Source organism: Cherax quadricarinatus, chromosome 19, assembly GCF_038502225.1.
Source record: "Cherax quadricarinatus isolate ZL_2023a chromosome 19, ASM3850222v1, whole genome shotgun sequence".
NCBI classification, from domain to species: domain Eukaryota; kingdom Metazoa; phylum Arthropoda; class Malacostraca; order Decapoda; family Parastacidae; genus Cherax; species Cherax quadricarinatus.
Genome location: NC_091310.1, coordinates 47,493,509 through 47,506,201, shown reverse-complemented (window position 1 = coordinate 47,506,201; position 12,693 = coordinate 47,493,509). Strand labels below are relative to the sequence as shown.

The window sequence follows — 12,693 nt, the reverse complement described above, 5'->3', positions numbered from 1 at the left end:
GCTGAAGAGAACAAGATGTGGTGCAATGATACTGGCTCAAGAATTTAATATTGGTTTTCTACCATGTACTTTCATATTATTGTGAAATTATCAAGAATAAATTTTTCAGGTGGATTATTGCAGGCCTTGTAAAAGATGCTCATTTAAGTACAGTACTGTGCTGTATTTCAGTACTTAAAAGCAAACATTAGCTATGTTTTGTATTTTTGCTGTTCATCTAAACTTTTGCAAATTGTAATGACAAAGAAATTTGTATTGCAACAGACAAGTGGTAGTACTACATTGTGGAGGCACAACTGTTGTTGGCTCAGTCGTTGAAGTAGCAGGTGGAATGCTGACACTGAAAGAGTCTATCACTTCATCAGCTGTGGCAGGGGATGCATTAACTGATGTACTTGTTCAACATTTTGCTACAGAATTTTACAAGTATGCTAATTAAAAAAAAATCACAAGTAGATTTTTTATTTAGTATGTTTAGTACTGCTTGTGAGATTTTAGTATAATATTTTTAAATAATATTTTTTCATTATAATGTATAAAATATTATTAATCATGTAGCAGTGATATATAATATTCATTATATACAATAATGGACATAGCGTGAGAGTTGTCTTAAACTAGAAACGTTTTAACCATTTTTTTATGCTTCATAATCCTCAGAAAATATAAAGGTGATCCTTTAGAGAATAGGCGATCAAGAAGGAAACTGTATAATGCTGCAGAAAATTGTAAACATGTTCTCTCCACCATGGGAACAGCTCAGGTTTGTTTCATTTAACATTTATATCATAACATCTGGTTAGCCAAAGATTATCAATAAAAGTGCCACTTAAACTAAAGGAAGTATTGCAATATAAACTTGTTCACTGTAGCCTTGCTGAGAAATAGTTTTTCATTGGAACTTTATATACAGCAAATCCTTTACTTGCATAAAAATGTATATTATGTAAGCAAAACAGTTGAGCAAAACCTAAAACAAAGATAAGATTTGAAAATGCATTTGCTTAATTTATTCATAAATGCTTGCTAAATTATTAATTATCCAGCAAGAGGTGTTTACAAAGGGAGAGTATTTGTAATGATTGGGCCCCTTGTCTTGATAGTGGTTCAGAAAGACTAAACTGTTTTTAAGAACTGATGGTTATAGCAACAGGAGTTATAATAATATAAAATCTTGAAACTAATATGAAGTCAGTAGTAAATTATTCATACAGAATTGTAAAAAGAAGTGGCATAGTAAGTGTGATTTTTAAAATATAGTTAAAATTATCTTGTGATGAATATAATAATGATTTTTATGAGACTAATTTTTGTATTTGAAAAATGTAATATTAATAATACAGTAGATAAAATAGTCGATGTGTTGTTACTGATGCAGTGAACTTCAAGATTTTATTTATTAACCTTATGTGCTTGCAGGTTTATGTCGAGTCACTGTGGGAAGGAGTAGATTTTTCAACAACATTGTCACGAGCAAGATTTGATGGTATAGTGAGTGCAACACTTGCAGCTTTTCTACAACCAGCTAAGGAGGCTGTTCATAGGTCTGGTCTTGCCATGAATCAGATACAAAAAGTAAGACTATATTCAGTTATATCATGATTTATGTACAGTAGACTTTCAATTAAAGCGTGGGTTACATTCCCAAAAATCAACATTTAATCTAATTTAACACAAATACAAAGAACACAATTTTTCTTTAATAATCTAAAGTAAGTTAAAAATAACACTGCTTACTCTACCTTACATTTTATTCATTTTTACTTGAAACAGTAGAATTGTGTGGGGAAAGTTAATCCCTTTTTTTTTTTTTTTTCTTTTAACAAGTCGGCCATCTCCCACCGAGGCAGGGTGACCCAAAAAAGAAAGAAAATCCCCAAAAAGAAAATACTTTCATCATCATTCAACACTTTCACCTCACTCACACATAATCACTGTTTTTGCAGAGGTGCTCAGAATACAACAGTTTAGGAGCATATACGTATAAAGATACACAACATAGCCTTCCAAACTGCCAATATCCCAAACTCCTTCTTTAAAGTGCAGGCATTGTACTTCCCATTTCCAGGACTCAAGTCCGGCTATATAAAAATAACTGGTTTCCCTGAATCCCTTCACTAAATATTACCCTGCTCACACTCCAACAGCTCATCATGTCCCAAGTGCCATTTGTCTCCATTCACTCCTATCTAACATGCTCACGCATGCTTGCTGGAAGTCCAAGCCCCTCGTCCACAAAACCTCCTTTACCCCCTCCCTCCAACCTTTTCGAGAACAACCCCTACCCCGCCTTCCTTCCCCTACAGATTTATACGCTCTCCATGTCATTCTACTTTGATCCATTCTCTCTAAATGCCCAAACCATCTCAACAACCCCTTTTCAGCCCTCTGACTAATACTTTTATTAACTCCACCAAATTTTCTGCATAATATTCACACCACACATTGCCCTTAGTCAGCCACCACCTCACTACAGCATTTACAACCCAAGCTTCACACCCGTATAAGTGTTGGTTCTACTATACTTTCATACATTCCCTTCTTTGCCTCCATAGATAACATTTTTTGTCTCCACATATACTTCAATGCACCACTCGCCTTTTTTCCTTCATCATTTCTATGATTAACCTCATCCTTCATAAATCCATCCACTGACACGTCAACTCCCAAATATCTGAAAACATTCACTTCTTCCATACTCCTCCTCCCCAATTTGATATCCAATTTTTCTTTATCTAAATCATTTGATACCCTCATCACCTTACTCTTTTCTATATTCACTTTCAACTTTCTACCTTTACACACACTCCCAAACTCGTCTACTAACCTTTGCAATTTTTCTTTAGAATCTCCCATAAGCACAGTATCATCAGCAAAAGGTAACTGTGTCAATTCCCATTTTGTATTTGATAAAATGAAATAAAATGAGCAAAATTTTAGAAGACCAGTATGAATCAGAATTTAGCAATTAGCTAAACAAAATTTGAGGTGAAGCTTCAGATAACCTTTCATTACCTTTGCCAGCTCTGCACGCATATGTATGTATCTTCTTTCAACAGACCGGCCATATCCCACCAAAGGAGCATGCCCCATAAAGAAAGCAACACTTTCGTGATCATTTACACAATATCACTGTCTTTGCAGAGGTGCCCAGATATGACAGTCTAGATGTCACTCCAAACAGCCAATATTCCAAACCTCTCCTTTAAAGTACAGGCATTGTATTTCCCACCTTCAGGACTCCAGTCTGGCTAACCAGTTTCCCTGAATCCCTTCACAAAATGTTACCCTGCTCACACTCCAACAGCTCGTCAGGTCCCACAAGCCATTTGTCTCCATTCACTCCTATCTAACATGCCTGCTGCATGTCCAAGCTCCTTGCACACAAAACCTCTTGCCCCCCCCCCCCCTCCTTCCATTCTTTCCTAGGATGACCCCTCCACTCCACTACAGATTTATACACCCTTCAAGTCATCCTATTTTGCTCCATCCTCTCTGTATAACCAAACCATTTCAGCAGCTGTTCAGCCCTCTGAATAATACATTTAATAATTCCACCCCTCCTCCTAATTTCCACTCTATGAATTCTCTGCATAATATTTGCACCACATTGCTCTTAGACATGACATCTCCACTGCCTCCGGCCTCCTCCTTGCTGCGGCATTTACAACCCAAGCTTCACACCCATACAAGAGTGTTGATACCACTATACTCTAGTACATTCCCTTCTTTGCCTCCATGGATAACATTTTTTTTTTTTTGTCTTCACAGATACCTCAGTGCACCACTTACACGTTTACCTTCATCACTTCTGTGGCTAACAAAGGGAAATAAATAAAATTTGAGAGAAGAAAATTATAGGGGGATAAGTCTGTTGAGTGTACCTGGTAAAGTGTATGGTAGAGTTATAATTGAAAGAATTAAGAGTAAGACGGAGAATAGGATAGCAGATGAACAAGGAGGCTTTAGGAAAGGTAGGGGGTGTGTGGACCAGGTGTTTACAGTGAAACATATAAGTGAACAGTATTTAGATAAGGCTAAAGAGGTCTTTGTGGCATTTATGGATTTGGAAAAGGCGTATGACAGGGTGGATAGGGGGGCAATGTGGCAGATGTTGCAAGTGTATGGTGTAGGAGGTAGGTTACTGAAAGCAGTGAAGAGTTTTTACGAGGATAGTGAGGCTCAAGTTAGAGTATGTAGGAAAGAGGGAAATTTTTTCCCAGTAAAAGTAGGCCTTAGACAAGGATGTGTGATGTCACCGTGGTTGTTTAATATATTTATAGATGGGGTTGTAAGAGAAGTAAATGCGAGGGTCTTGGCAAGAGGCGTGGAGTTAAAAGATAAAGAATCACACACAAAGTGGGAGTTGTCACAGCTGCTCTTTGCTGATGACACTGTGCTCTTGGGAGATTCTGAAGAGAAAGTTGCAGAGATTGGTGGATGAATTTGGTAGGGTGTGCAAAAGAAGAAAATTAAAGGTGAATACAGGAAAGAGTAAGGTTATGAGGATAACAAAAAGATTAGGTGATGAAAGATTGAATATCAGATTGGAGGGAGAGAGTATGGAGGAGGTGAACGTATTCAGATATTTGGGAGTGGACGTGTCAGCGGATGGGTCTATGAAAGATGAGGTGAATCATAGAATTGATGAGGGAAAAAGAGTGAGTGGTGCACTTAGGAGTCTGTGGAGACAAAGAACTTTGTCCTTGGAGGCAAAGAGGGGAATGTATGAGAGTATAGTTTTACCAACGCTCTTATATGGGTGTGAAGCGTGGGTGATGAATGTTGCAGCGAGGAGAAGGCTGGAGGCAGTGGAGATGTCATGTCTGAGGGCAATGTGTGGTGTGAATATAATGCAGAGAATTCGTAGTTTGGAAGTTAGGAGAAGGTGCGGGATTACCAAAACTGTTGTCCAGAGGGCTGAGGAAGGGTTGTTGAGGTGGTTCGGACATGTAGAGAGAATGGAGCGAAACAGAATGACTTCAAGAGTGTATCAGTCTGTAGTGGAAGGAAGGCGGGGTAGGGGTCGGCCTAGGAAGGGTTGGAGGGAGGGGGTAAAGGAGGTTTTGTGTGCGAGGGGCTTGGACTTCCAGCAGGCATGCGTGAGCGTGTTTGATAGGAGTGAATGGAGACAAATGGTTTTTAATACTTGACGTGCTGTTGGAGTGTGAGCAAAGTAACATTTATGAAGGGATTCAGGGAAACCGGCAGGCCGGACTTGAGTCCTGGAGATGGGAAGTACAGTGCCTGCACTCTGAAGGAGGGGTGTTAATGTTGCAGTTTAAAAACTGTAGTGTAAAGCACCCTTCTGGCAAGACAGTGATGGAGTGAATGATGGTGAAAGTTTTTCTTTTTCGGGCCACCCTGCCTTGGTGGGAATCGGCCGGTGTGATAATAAAAAAAAAAAAAAAAAAATAAAAAGATTAGGTTTAATTCTCTCAGTTAAGAATATATGCTGCCGCCACCTGCTCTTTAAGTAGAAGAAGAGGCAAAAGTAGCTAGTCACAGCAGAAGAGAGATACTTAATTTGGGTTGGAGCAGAAAGAGCCCAGTGGGAAATAATACAGGATAGTAAAGACAAAGTATTAGTTCCGATAAGTACTGGCTCTTAGGGTAGCTTGACCTGAAAATTGAGCACCTTATCAGAGGCTTGACTCTCCAAAAGCAAAAAATATGGTTACTACACATATAACCCAGTTTAATTTTCATAAATGGACCTTATATACATAGCTCAAGGGGCTGATGAATCATACCCAGATAATACAACTTTACAATTTAATAAACACCTATACATTACAAGGAAATCTACAGTTGGAAACCAGTAGAAAAAAATTTCAAGCCTTAATACTGAGAAGATTTAAGTTATTCAGAAATGTAAAATACAGTCTTAACTCTTAAATCAGCATGACACCTATTAATTTATGATTATAGTCAGGTAAAAATTATGGCTTTCGCAGAATTTCCTTGACCCACTTGGCCAATACATTCCTCCTTCAGGCTAACATGGAGATTTTCAGATTTCTAAACTACAAGCCTGGTCTGATCCTCTAGGACCAAGGCCTCTAGTATCTCTATGGCATTTCCTCAGTGTGCCTGGTTTGGTTGAACTAAGCAGATATTAATATGAATGATAGGTTAGAGAAGTTATAGGTCAGAAACAGAGCATATTAGGGTAGATTACAGGTTAAAGATAACCAGAGAAACTTTTACTCCACATCTCAGAAAATGTAGGAAAGTGCTGAAAGGAAAACGGGTTTAAAAATACTAAGGTTAAAATAGGGCAGTATAAAGATGGCTAGAAGCTAGAGTGGTATAGGGTAGTCACATGGCCATATATAAATGGATCATTTTACACCTTAAATTATCACTAATCTGACAGTTGACTAATCATACAATATACAAGTATTACTTGTACTATGTTAAGGCAAGGTACAAGGCACACATTTAATAGCCCTTCCCTAACAGTGCGAACTGGAGGCTGTTTCCCCCAGTGGCTATCTCACTAAAAACATGCATTTAATACTTGGGCTTCTCTACTTATACCCACAATAACACAGGTTATGAACATGCTTGTTAGCAGCAGATTATTGATATGAATAGTTGAAAAAGGTTTCTCAAGCTAGCAGAGACATGAAATGAGCCCTATACCCATGCCTTGGCCCCCGTGTTCCCTCCAAGCTTTTGAACATATGTCATACCCTACTTACAAGTTCTTTTTAAAACTCTTTAACAGTGGCTCAAATTAATCACTTCACCTTGTTTACTCTGGCATTAATTATTACAATGAATAATAGCACTTAGAAAAATACAAAAAAAAATATTTATACGTTATATTACAGGTAAATAAATATTTCTGTGAAAACATATTGGAACCACTGACAGTCGAGCATCAATATGCAAAAATTATCATATCTTAATACATTGTCTTCTTTCAATAAACCAGCCGTATCCCACAGAGGTAGGGTGGCCCAAAAGAAAAAGCAGGAGTTTCTCCTTTTAAAGTTAGTAATGTATACAGAAGGGGTTACTAGTCCCTTGCTCCTGGCATTTTAGTCACCTTTTACGACATGCATGGCTTACGAAGGAAGAATTCTATTCCACTTCCCCATGGAGAAAGGCAGAAATAAACAAGAACTAGTAAAAATATAGAAAACCCAGAGGGGTGTGTGTATATATATGCTTGTACATGCAAGTGTAGTGTGACCTAAGTGTGAGTAGAAGTAGCAAGGTGTATGTACCTGAAATCTTGCAGCAATCCTACCATCTTGTAAAGCAATTACAGGCTTTCATTTTACATTCACTTGGCAGGATGGTAGTACCTCCCTGGGTGGTTACTGCCTAGCAACCTACTTCCTAGGATTATTTATTTATTTATTATACTCTGACCATGTTTACAGTTGCAGAGAGGTAAAGGGTGGAAATGTTTTACACTATCAGTTACATTAATAATAATAATTAGTGATACAGTATATATTTTTTTTTTCAACAAACTGGCTGTATCCCACCAAGGCAGGGTGGTCCAAAAAGAACAACAAAAGTTTCTCTTTTTAAATTTAGTAATTTATATAAGAGAAGGGGGTTACTAGCCCCTTGCCCCTGGCATTTTAGTCGCCTCTTACAACACACACGCCTTACAGAGGAAGAATTGTTCCACTTCCCCGTGAAGATAAGAAAAAATAAACAAGAACAAGAGCTAGAAAGAAAATAGAAAACCCAGAGGGTTGTGTATATCTTCTTTCAACACACCGGCCGCATCCCACCGAGGCGGGGTGGCCCAAAAGGAAAAACGAAAGTTTCTCCTTTTACATTTAGTAATATATACAGGAGAAGAGGTTACTAGCCCCTTGCTCCCGGCATTTTAGTTGCCTCTTACAACACGCATGGCTTACGGAGGAAGAATTCTGTTCCACTTCCCCATGGAGATAAGAGGAAATAAACAAGAATAAGAACTAGAAAGAAAATAGAAGAAAACCCAGAGGGGTGTGTATATATATGCTTGTATATGTATGTGTAGTGTGACCTAAGTGTAAGTAGAAGTAGCAAGATGTTCGTACCTGAAATCTTGCAGCAATCCTACCATCTTGTAAAACAATTACAGGCTTTCGTTTTACATTCACTTGGCAGGATGGTAGTACCTCCCTGGGTGGTTACTGCCAAGCAACTTACTTCCTAGGATATTTATTGATTTATTATACTCTGACCATGTTAACAGTTGCAAAGAGGTAAAGGGTGGAAATGTTTTACACTATCAGTTACATAAATAATAATTACAGTGATACAGTATATATGATAGTATATTACATTTTTTGCTTAAGGAAACATGAATGTGTTGATACTTTTGCAGTCATTTATAGAGATTTATGAAATTAAAGAGGCCTGGAGAATTATAAATGACTTCATATAATTAAGGATACAAGTCTTATTCACAATCAGTTAAGTGAGCATTAACTTGGCTCATCATGGAGGATCAGTGGATATGTAGTATACTACTGAATTGTCTTACTGTTTAAAAACGCTTACAGATGATGCTGTACCTACTCAGGCCATGCTTATATGGGAGTGGCAAAAGCAATTTATGTAGCTTCCCATTTACTGTATAACTGTGCAGCATCAATTTGGTTGTAAGTTAAGATCAATACACGTTTAGTTAAAAATTCACGAGCATGTGATGTTTATTACCAGGTTGTTCTGACTGGTGGTTCAGCCAAAATACCTCGTTTGCAACAACTCGTAGGAGAAGCATTTCCTCAAGCAGAGTTTTTATGTTCGGTGCCACCTGATGAAGTGTTGGCTGCGGGTGCATCCACAGAAGCAGCACAACTGCTGGGTCAGCAAAGTCATACTCCAGCCTCTTCCTCTATGGTCCCAGCCCTAGCAACCTCTGTATTTTGTATGGTAAGTAAAAATATTCTTTATAGCTGAAAAATAGTTGGGACATAGCCTATCGATTTTTAATTCAACTAGACAGACTTTAATGCAAAGTGTTTTTTGAAAAGATAAGAGATTCTCCTTCCTTCCTCCTTCCCTCCCTCCCTCCCTCCCTCATGCTTTGTCTTTCCCTTTTACTCCTTCCTTCCCTCTCTCTTACTCCCTTGCTTTTGCTCCTTCCCTTCTGCTTGCCTCTTCTGTTACCCATTTCTGTTAGTCTCCCTTATTCTTTATACTAACATCATTAACACTTGACATATGCCTAACTCGGACTTGGTACTATTAGAGAAGCCAGTCATTATGTGGGTTACAGAGTTGATAATTATACCATTAAACTCATAAAATTAGTTTGATAGAAAAATATTGAGCTTGATATTTAACCCTTTGACTGTCGAAGGGCCAAATCCTGAAGTTGCTTCTGGTGTCGCAAAATATTCGAAAAAAAAAAAAAATTATTTTTTCTTATGAAATGATAGAGAATCTTTTCCCGATTGTAAAGACACCAAAAAAACGAAATTTGATGGAAAACTGACGGAATTACGCTCTCGCGAAGTTAGCGACTTCGGTGATATTTAAAAATCGGCAATTTCGCCCACTTTGAGCCCTATTTTCGGCTAATTCCATTATTCTAGTCAACCAAACTCATAACTATTTCTTCAGAACTCTATTTTTTCTATCGATTGAGTACAAGAAACTGCCCATTTACCGATTTCAACTACCCAATAACATGGTCAGAAATTTGCAATTTGTCCAATTTCACGAAAATTAAAAAATAGGACAATTTCAAAATAAGGTCCAGAATGAACAATGCAGACATTCCTGGCTCTAAAATAACATTTTCTTTGTTCATCAGTCATGTCTCCAGATCCCTGTGATATTACTCTTGCTTTTTATTTTGAAATTTTATTCAAACAAAAAATAGAAGATTTACTGTTATGCAGACTACTGCAATACTGTAATAATTGTAAAAATTACATCAACCCATTCATGACTGCGTATTAGAATGGCTATTTGGACATTTATTGGACAATGACATCATTTGTTCACTTTTGAACATCGGCAAAAATCAAACATTTCCTGTACTTTGTGCTCCATTTCCAGGTTCTTTTTATAGTAAAATTAATCAAAATCACCTCCATTTCTATAATATAGTTTCCATTCTATCAAACGAGACCAAGAAAACGAGAATACAACCACAAATACTATACGAAAAAAGACCACAAAGTCGGCATTTTAATTAAAAAAAACGGTCGGAGTTTTTTTTTTCTCATTATGCACTGCGTGCTCCAGGATTTTTTTTATGTGGTGCACACTGACCACACGGACCCATTCTCTCACATGTGGGCCTACTAGCTTTCTCCTGCCTGATTTGAAGCCGCTAGAATTTATGAGTATATATACGTCAAACTTTGTCCTTGGAGGCAAAGAGGGGAATGTATGAGAGTATAGTTTTACCAACGCTCTTATATGGGTGTGAAGCGTGGGTGATGAATGTTGCAGCGAGGAGAAGGCTGGAGGCAGTGGAGATGTCATGTCTGAGGGCAATGTGTGGTGTGAATATAATGCAGAGAATTCGTAGTTTGGAAGTTAGGAGGAGGTGCGGGATTACCAAAACTGTTGTCCAGAGGGCTGAGGAAGGGTTGTTGAGGTGGTTCGGACATGTAGAGAGAATGGAGCGAAACAGAATGACTTCAAGAGTGTATCAGTCTGTAGTGGAAGGAAGGCGGGGGTAGGGGTCGGCCTAGGAAGGGTTGGAGGGAGGGGGTAAAGGAGGTTTTGTGTGCGAGGGGCTTGGACTTCCAGCAGGCATGCGTGAGCGTGTTTGATAGGAGTGAATGGAGACAAATGGTTTTTAATACTTGACGTGCTGTTGGAGTGTGAGCAAAGTAACATTTATGAAGGGATTCAGGGAAACCGGCAGGCCGGACTTGAGTCCTGGAGATGGGAAGTACAGTGCCTGCACTCTGAAGGAGGGGTGTTAATGTTGCAGTTTAAAAACTGTAGTGTAAAGCACCCTTCTGGCAAGACAGTGATGGAGTGAATGATGGTGAAAGTTTTTCTTTTTCGGGCCACCCTGCCTTGGTGGGAATCGGCCGGTGTGATAATAAAAAAAAAAAATAAAATATACGTCAAACACGGTACCTCGCAAACGTATATATACGGCCGCGACAGTCAAAGGGTTAATGTTTATCAGTAAGTATAATACATTTAAAACTTTGTTGATATGGGTTAGTACAGGAATACGCGAGTTTTAGGTAGCGAGTGGTGGAGCACAGCAGGTGGTAGTTCAGTCCTTAATTGTCTTTCTTGTTCAGTGTGAGAGGAGGAGGAGGGGGCATGCAGACACAGGGAGAGACATACAGAGGGAGAGAAACAGACAGAGCTCTTAACCTAACCTTTGTGTAAATATAAAAGAAAGAGACAGGATATGAGAGTGAGCAAACTAGTTAACCACACAAAAAAAGGGGATGAATTTGCTCCACAAACAACTGAGAGAAAAATAAAATACTGTACTGATTTTTTTTTTATTAAACATGTCCTGATTTTCTATATTCTGGCACCTTTTCCCATGCCTTTTTTTTTTTTCTATATAACTGGTTAATTTGCATTTTTTCTAGCTAGCTCATTTATTATCAGTTCCTGCCTTGTCAATATTTTGGGACATAGGACCTTGTTGTTAGCCTAATCTGAGGTAACTTTAATTTGGTTTTCTTTTAATACTGTTGCTGCCTTCCCTGGCATTCCTCTTTATCCTCTCTCTCTTAGCCAGAGGTACGTATTTTACCCTGCTACGTTATATTTCCTGAAGTTATCTTCATTAAAACTGCCAATATCCCAAACCCCTCCTTTAAAGTGCAGGCATTGTACTTCCCATTTCCAGGACTCAAGTCCGACTATATGAAAATAACCGGTTTCCCTGAATCCCTTCACTAAATATTACCCTGCTCACACTCCAACAGATCGTCAGGTCCCAAGTACCATTCGTCTCCATTCACTCCTATCTAACACGCTCACGCACGCTTGCTGGAAGTCCAAGCCCCTTACCCACAAAACCTCCTTTACCCCCTCTCTCCAACCCTTTCGAGGACGACCCCTACCCCGCCTTCCTTCCCCTATAGATTTATATGCTTTCCATGTCATTCTACTGTGATCCATTCTCTCTAAATGACCAAACCACCTCAACAACCCCTCTTCTGCCCTCTGACTAATACTTTTATTAACTCCACACCTTCTCCTAATTTCCACACTCCGAATTTTCTGCATAATATTTACACCACACCTTGCCCTTAAACAGGACATCTCCGCTGCCTCCAACCGTCTCCTCGCTGCTGCATTTACCACCCAAGCTTCACACCCATATAAGAGTGTTGGTACTACTATACTTTCATACATTCCCTTCTTTGCCTCCATAGATAACGTTTTTTGACTCCACATATACCTCAACGCACCACTCACCTTTTTTCCCTCATCAATTCTATGATTAACCTCATCCTTCATAAATCCATCCGCCGACACGTCAACTCCCAAGTATCTGAAAACATTCACTTCTTCCATACTCCTCCTCCCCAATTTGATATCCAATTTTTCTTTATCTAAATCATTTGACACCCTCATCACCTTACTCTTTTCTATGTTCACTTTCAACTTTCTACCTTTACACACATTCCCAAACTCATCCACTAACCTTTGCAATTTTTCTTTAGAATCTCCCATAAGCACAGTATCATCAGCAAAAAGTAACTGTGTCAATTCCCATTTTGAATT

General features: G+C 38.6%; 1 protein-coding gene across 1 annotated transcript in view; it reads left to right on the top strand.

The window, feature by feature from the left end:
• The window catches only part of LOC128688405 (heat shock 70 kDa protein 14), a 46,646-nt gene that overhangs the window by 12,509 nt on the left and 21,444 nt on the right, over positions 1-12,693 (top strand). The window contains exons 5-8 of the mRNA XM_070086799.1: positions 265-426; positions 661-763; positions 1,420-1,575; positions 8,683-8,895. Of these exons, the coding sequence (XP_069942900.1) occupies positions 265-426; positions 661-763; positions 1,420-1,575; positions 8,683-8,895 (634 nt within the window). The remainder of the gene's footprint in view (positions 1-264; positions 427-660; positions 764-1,419; positions 1,576-8,682; positions 8,896-12,693) is intronic.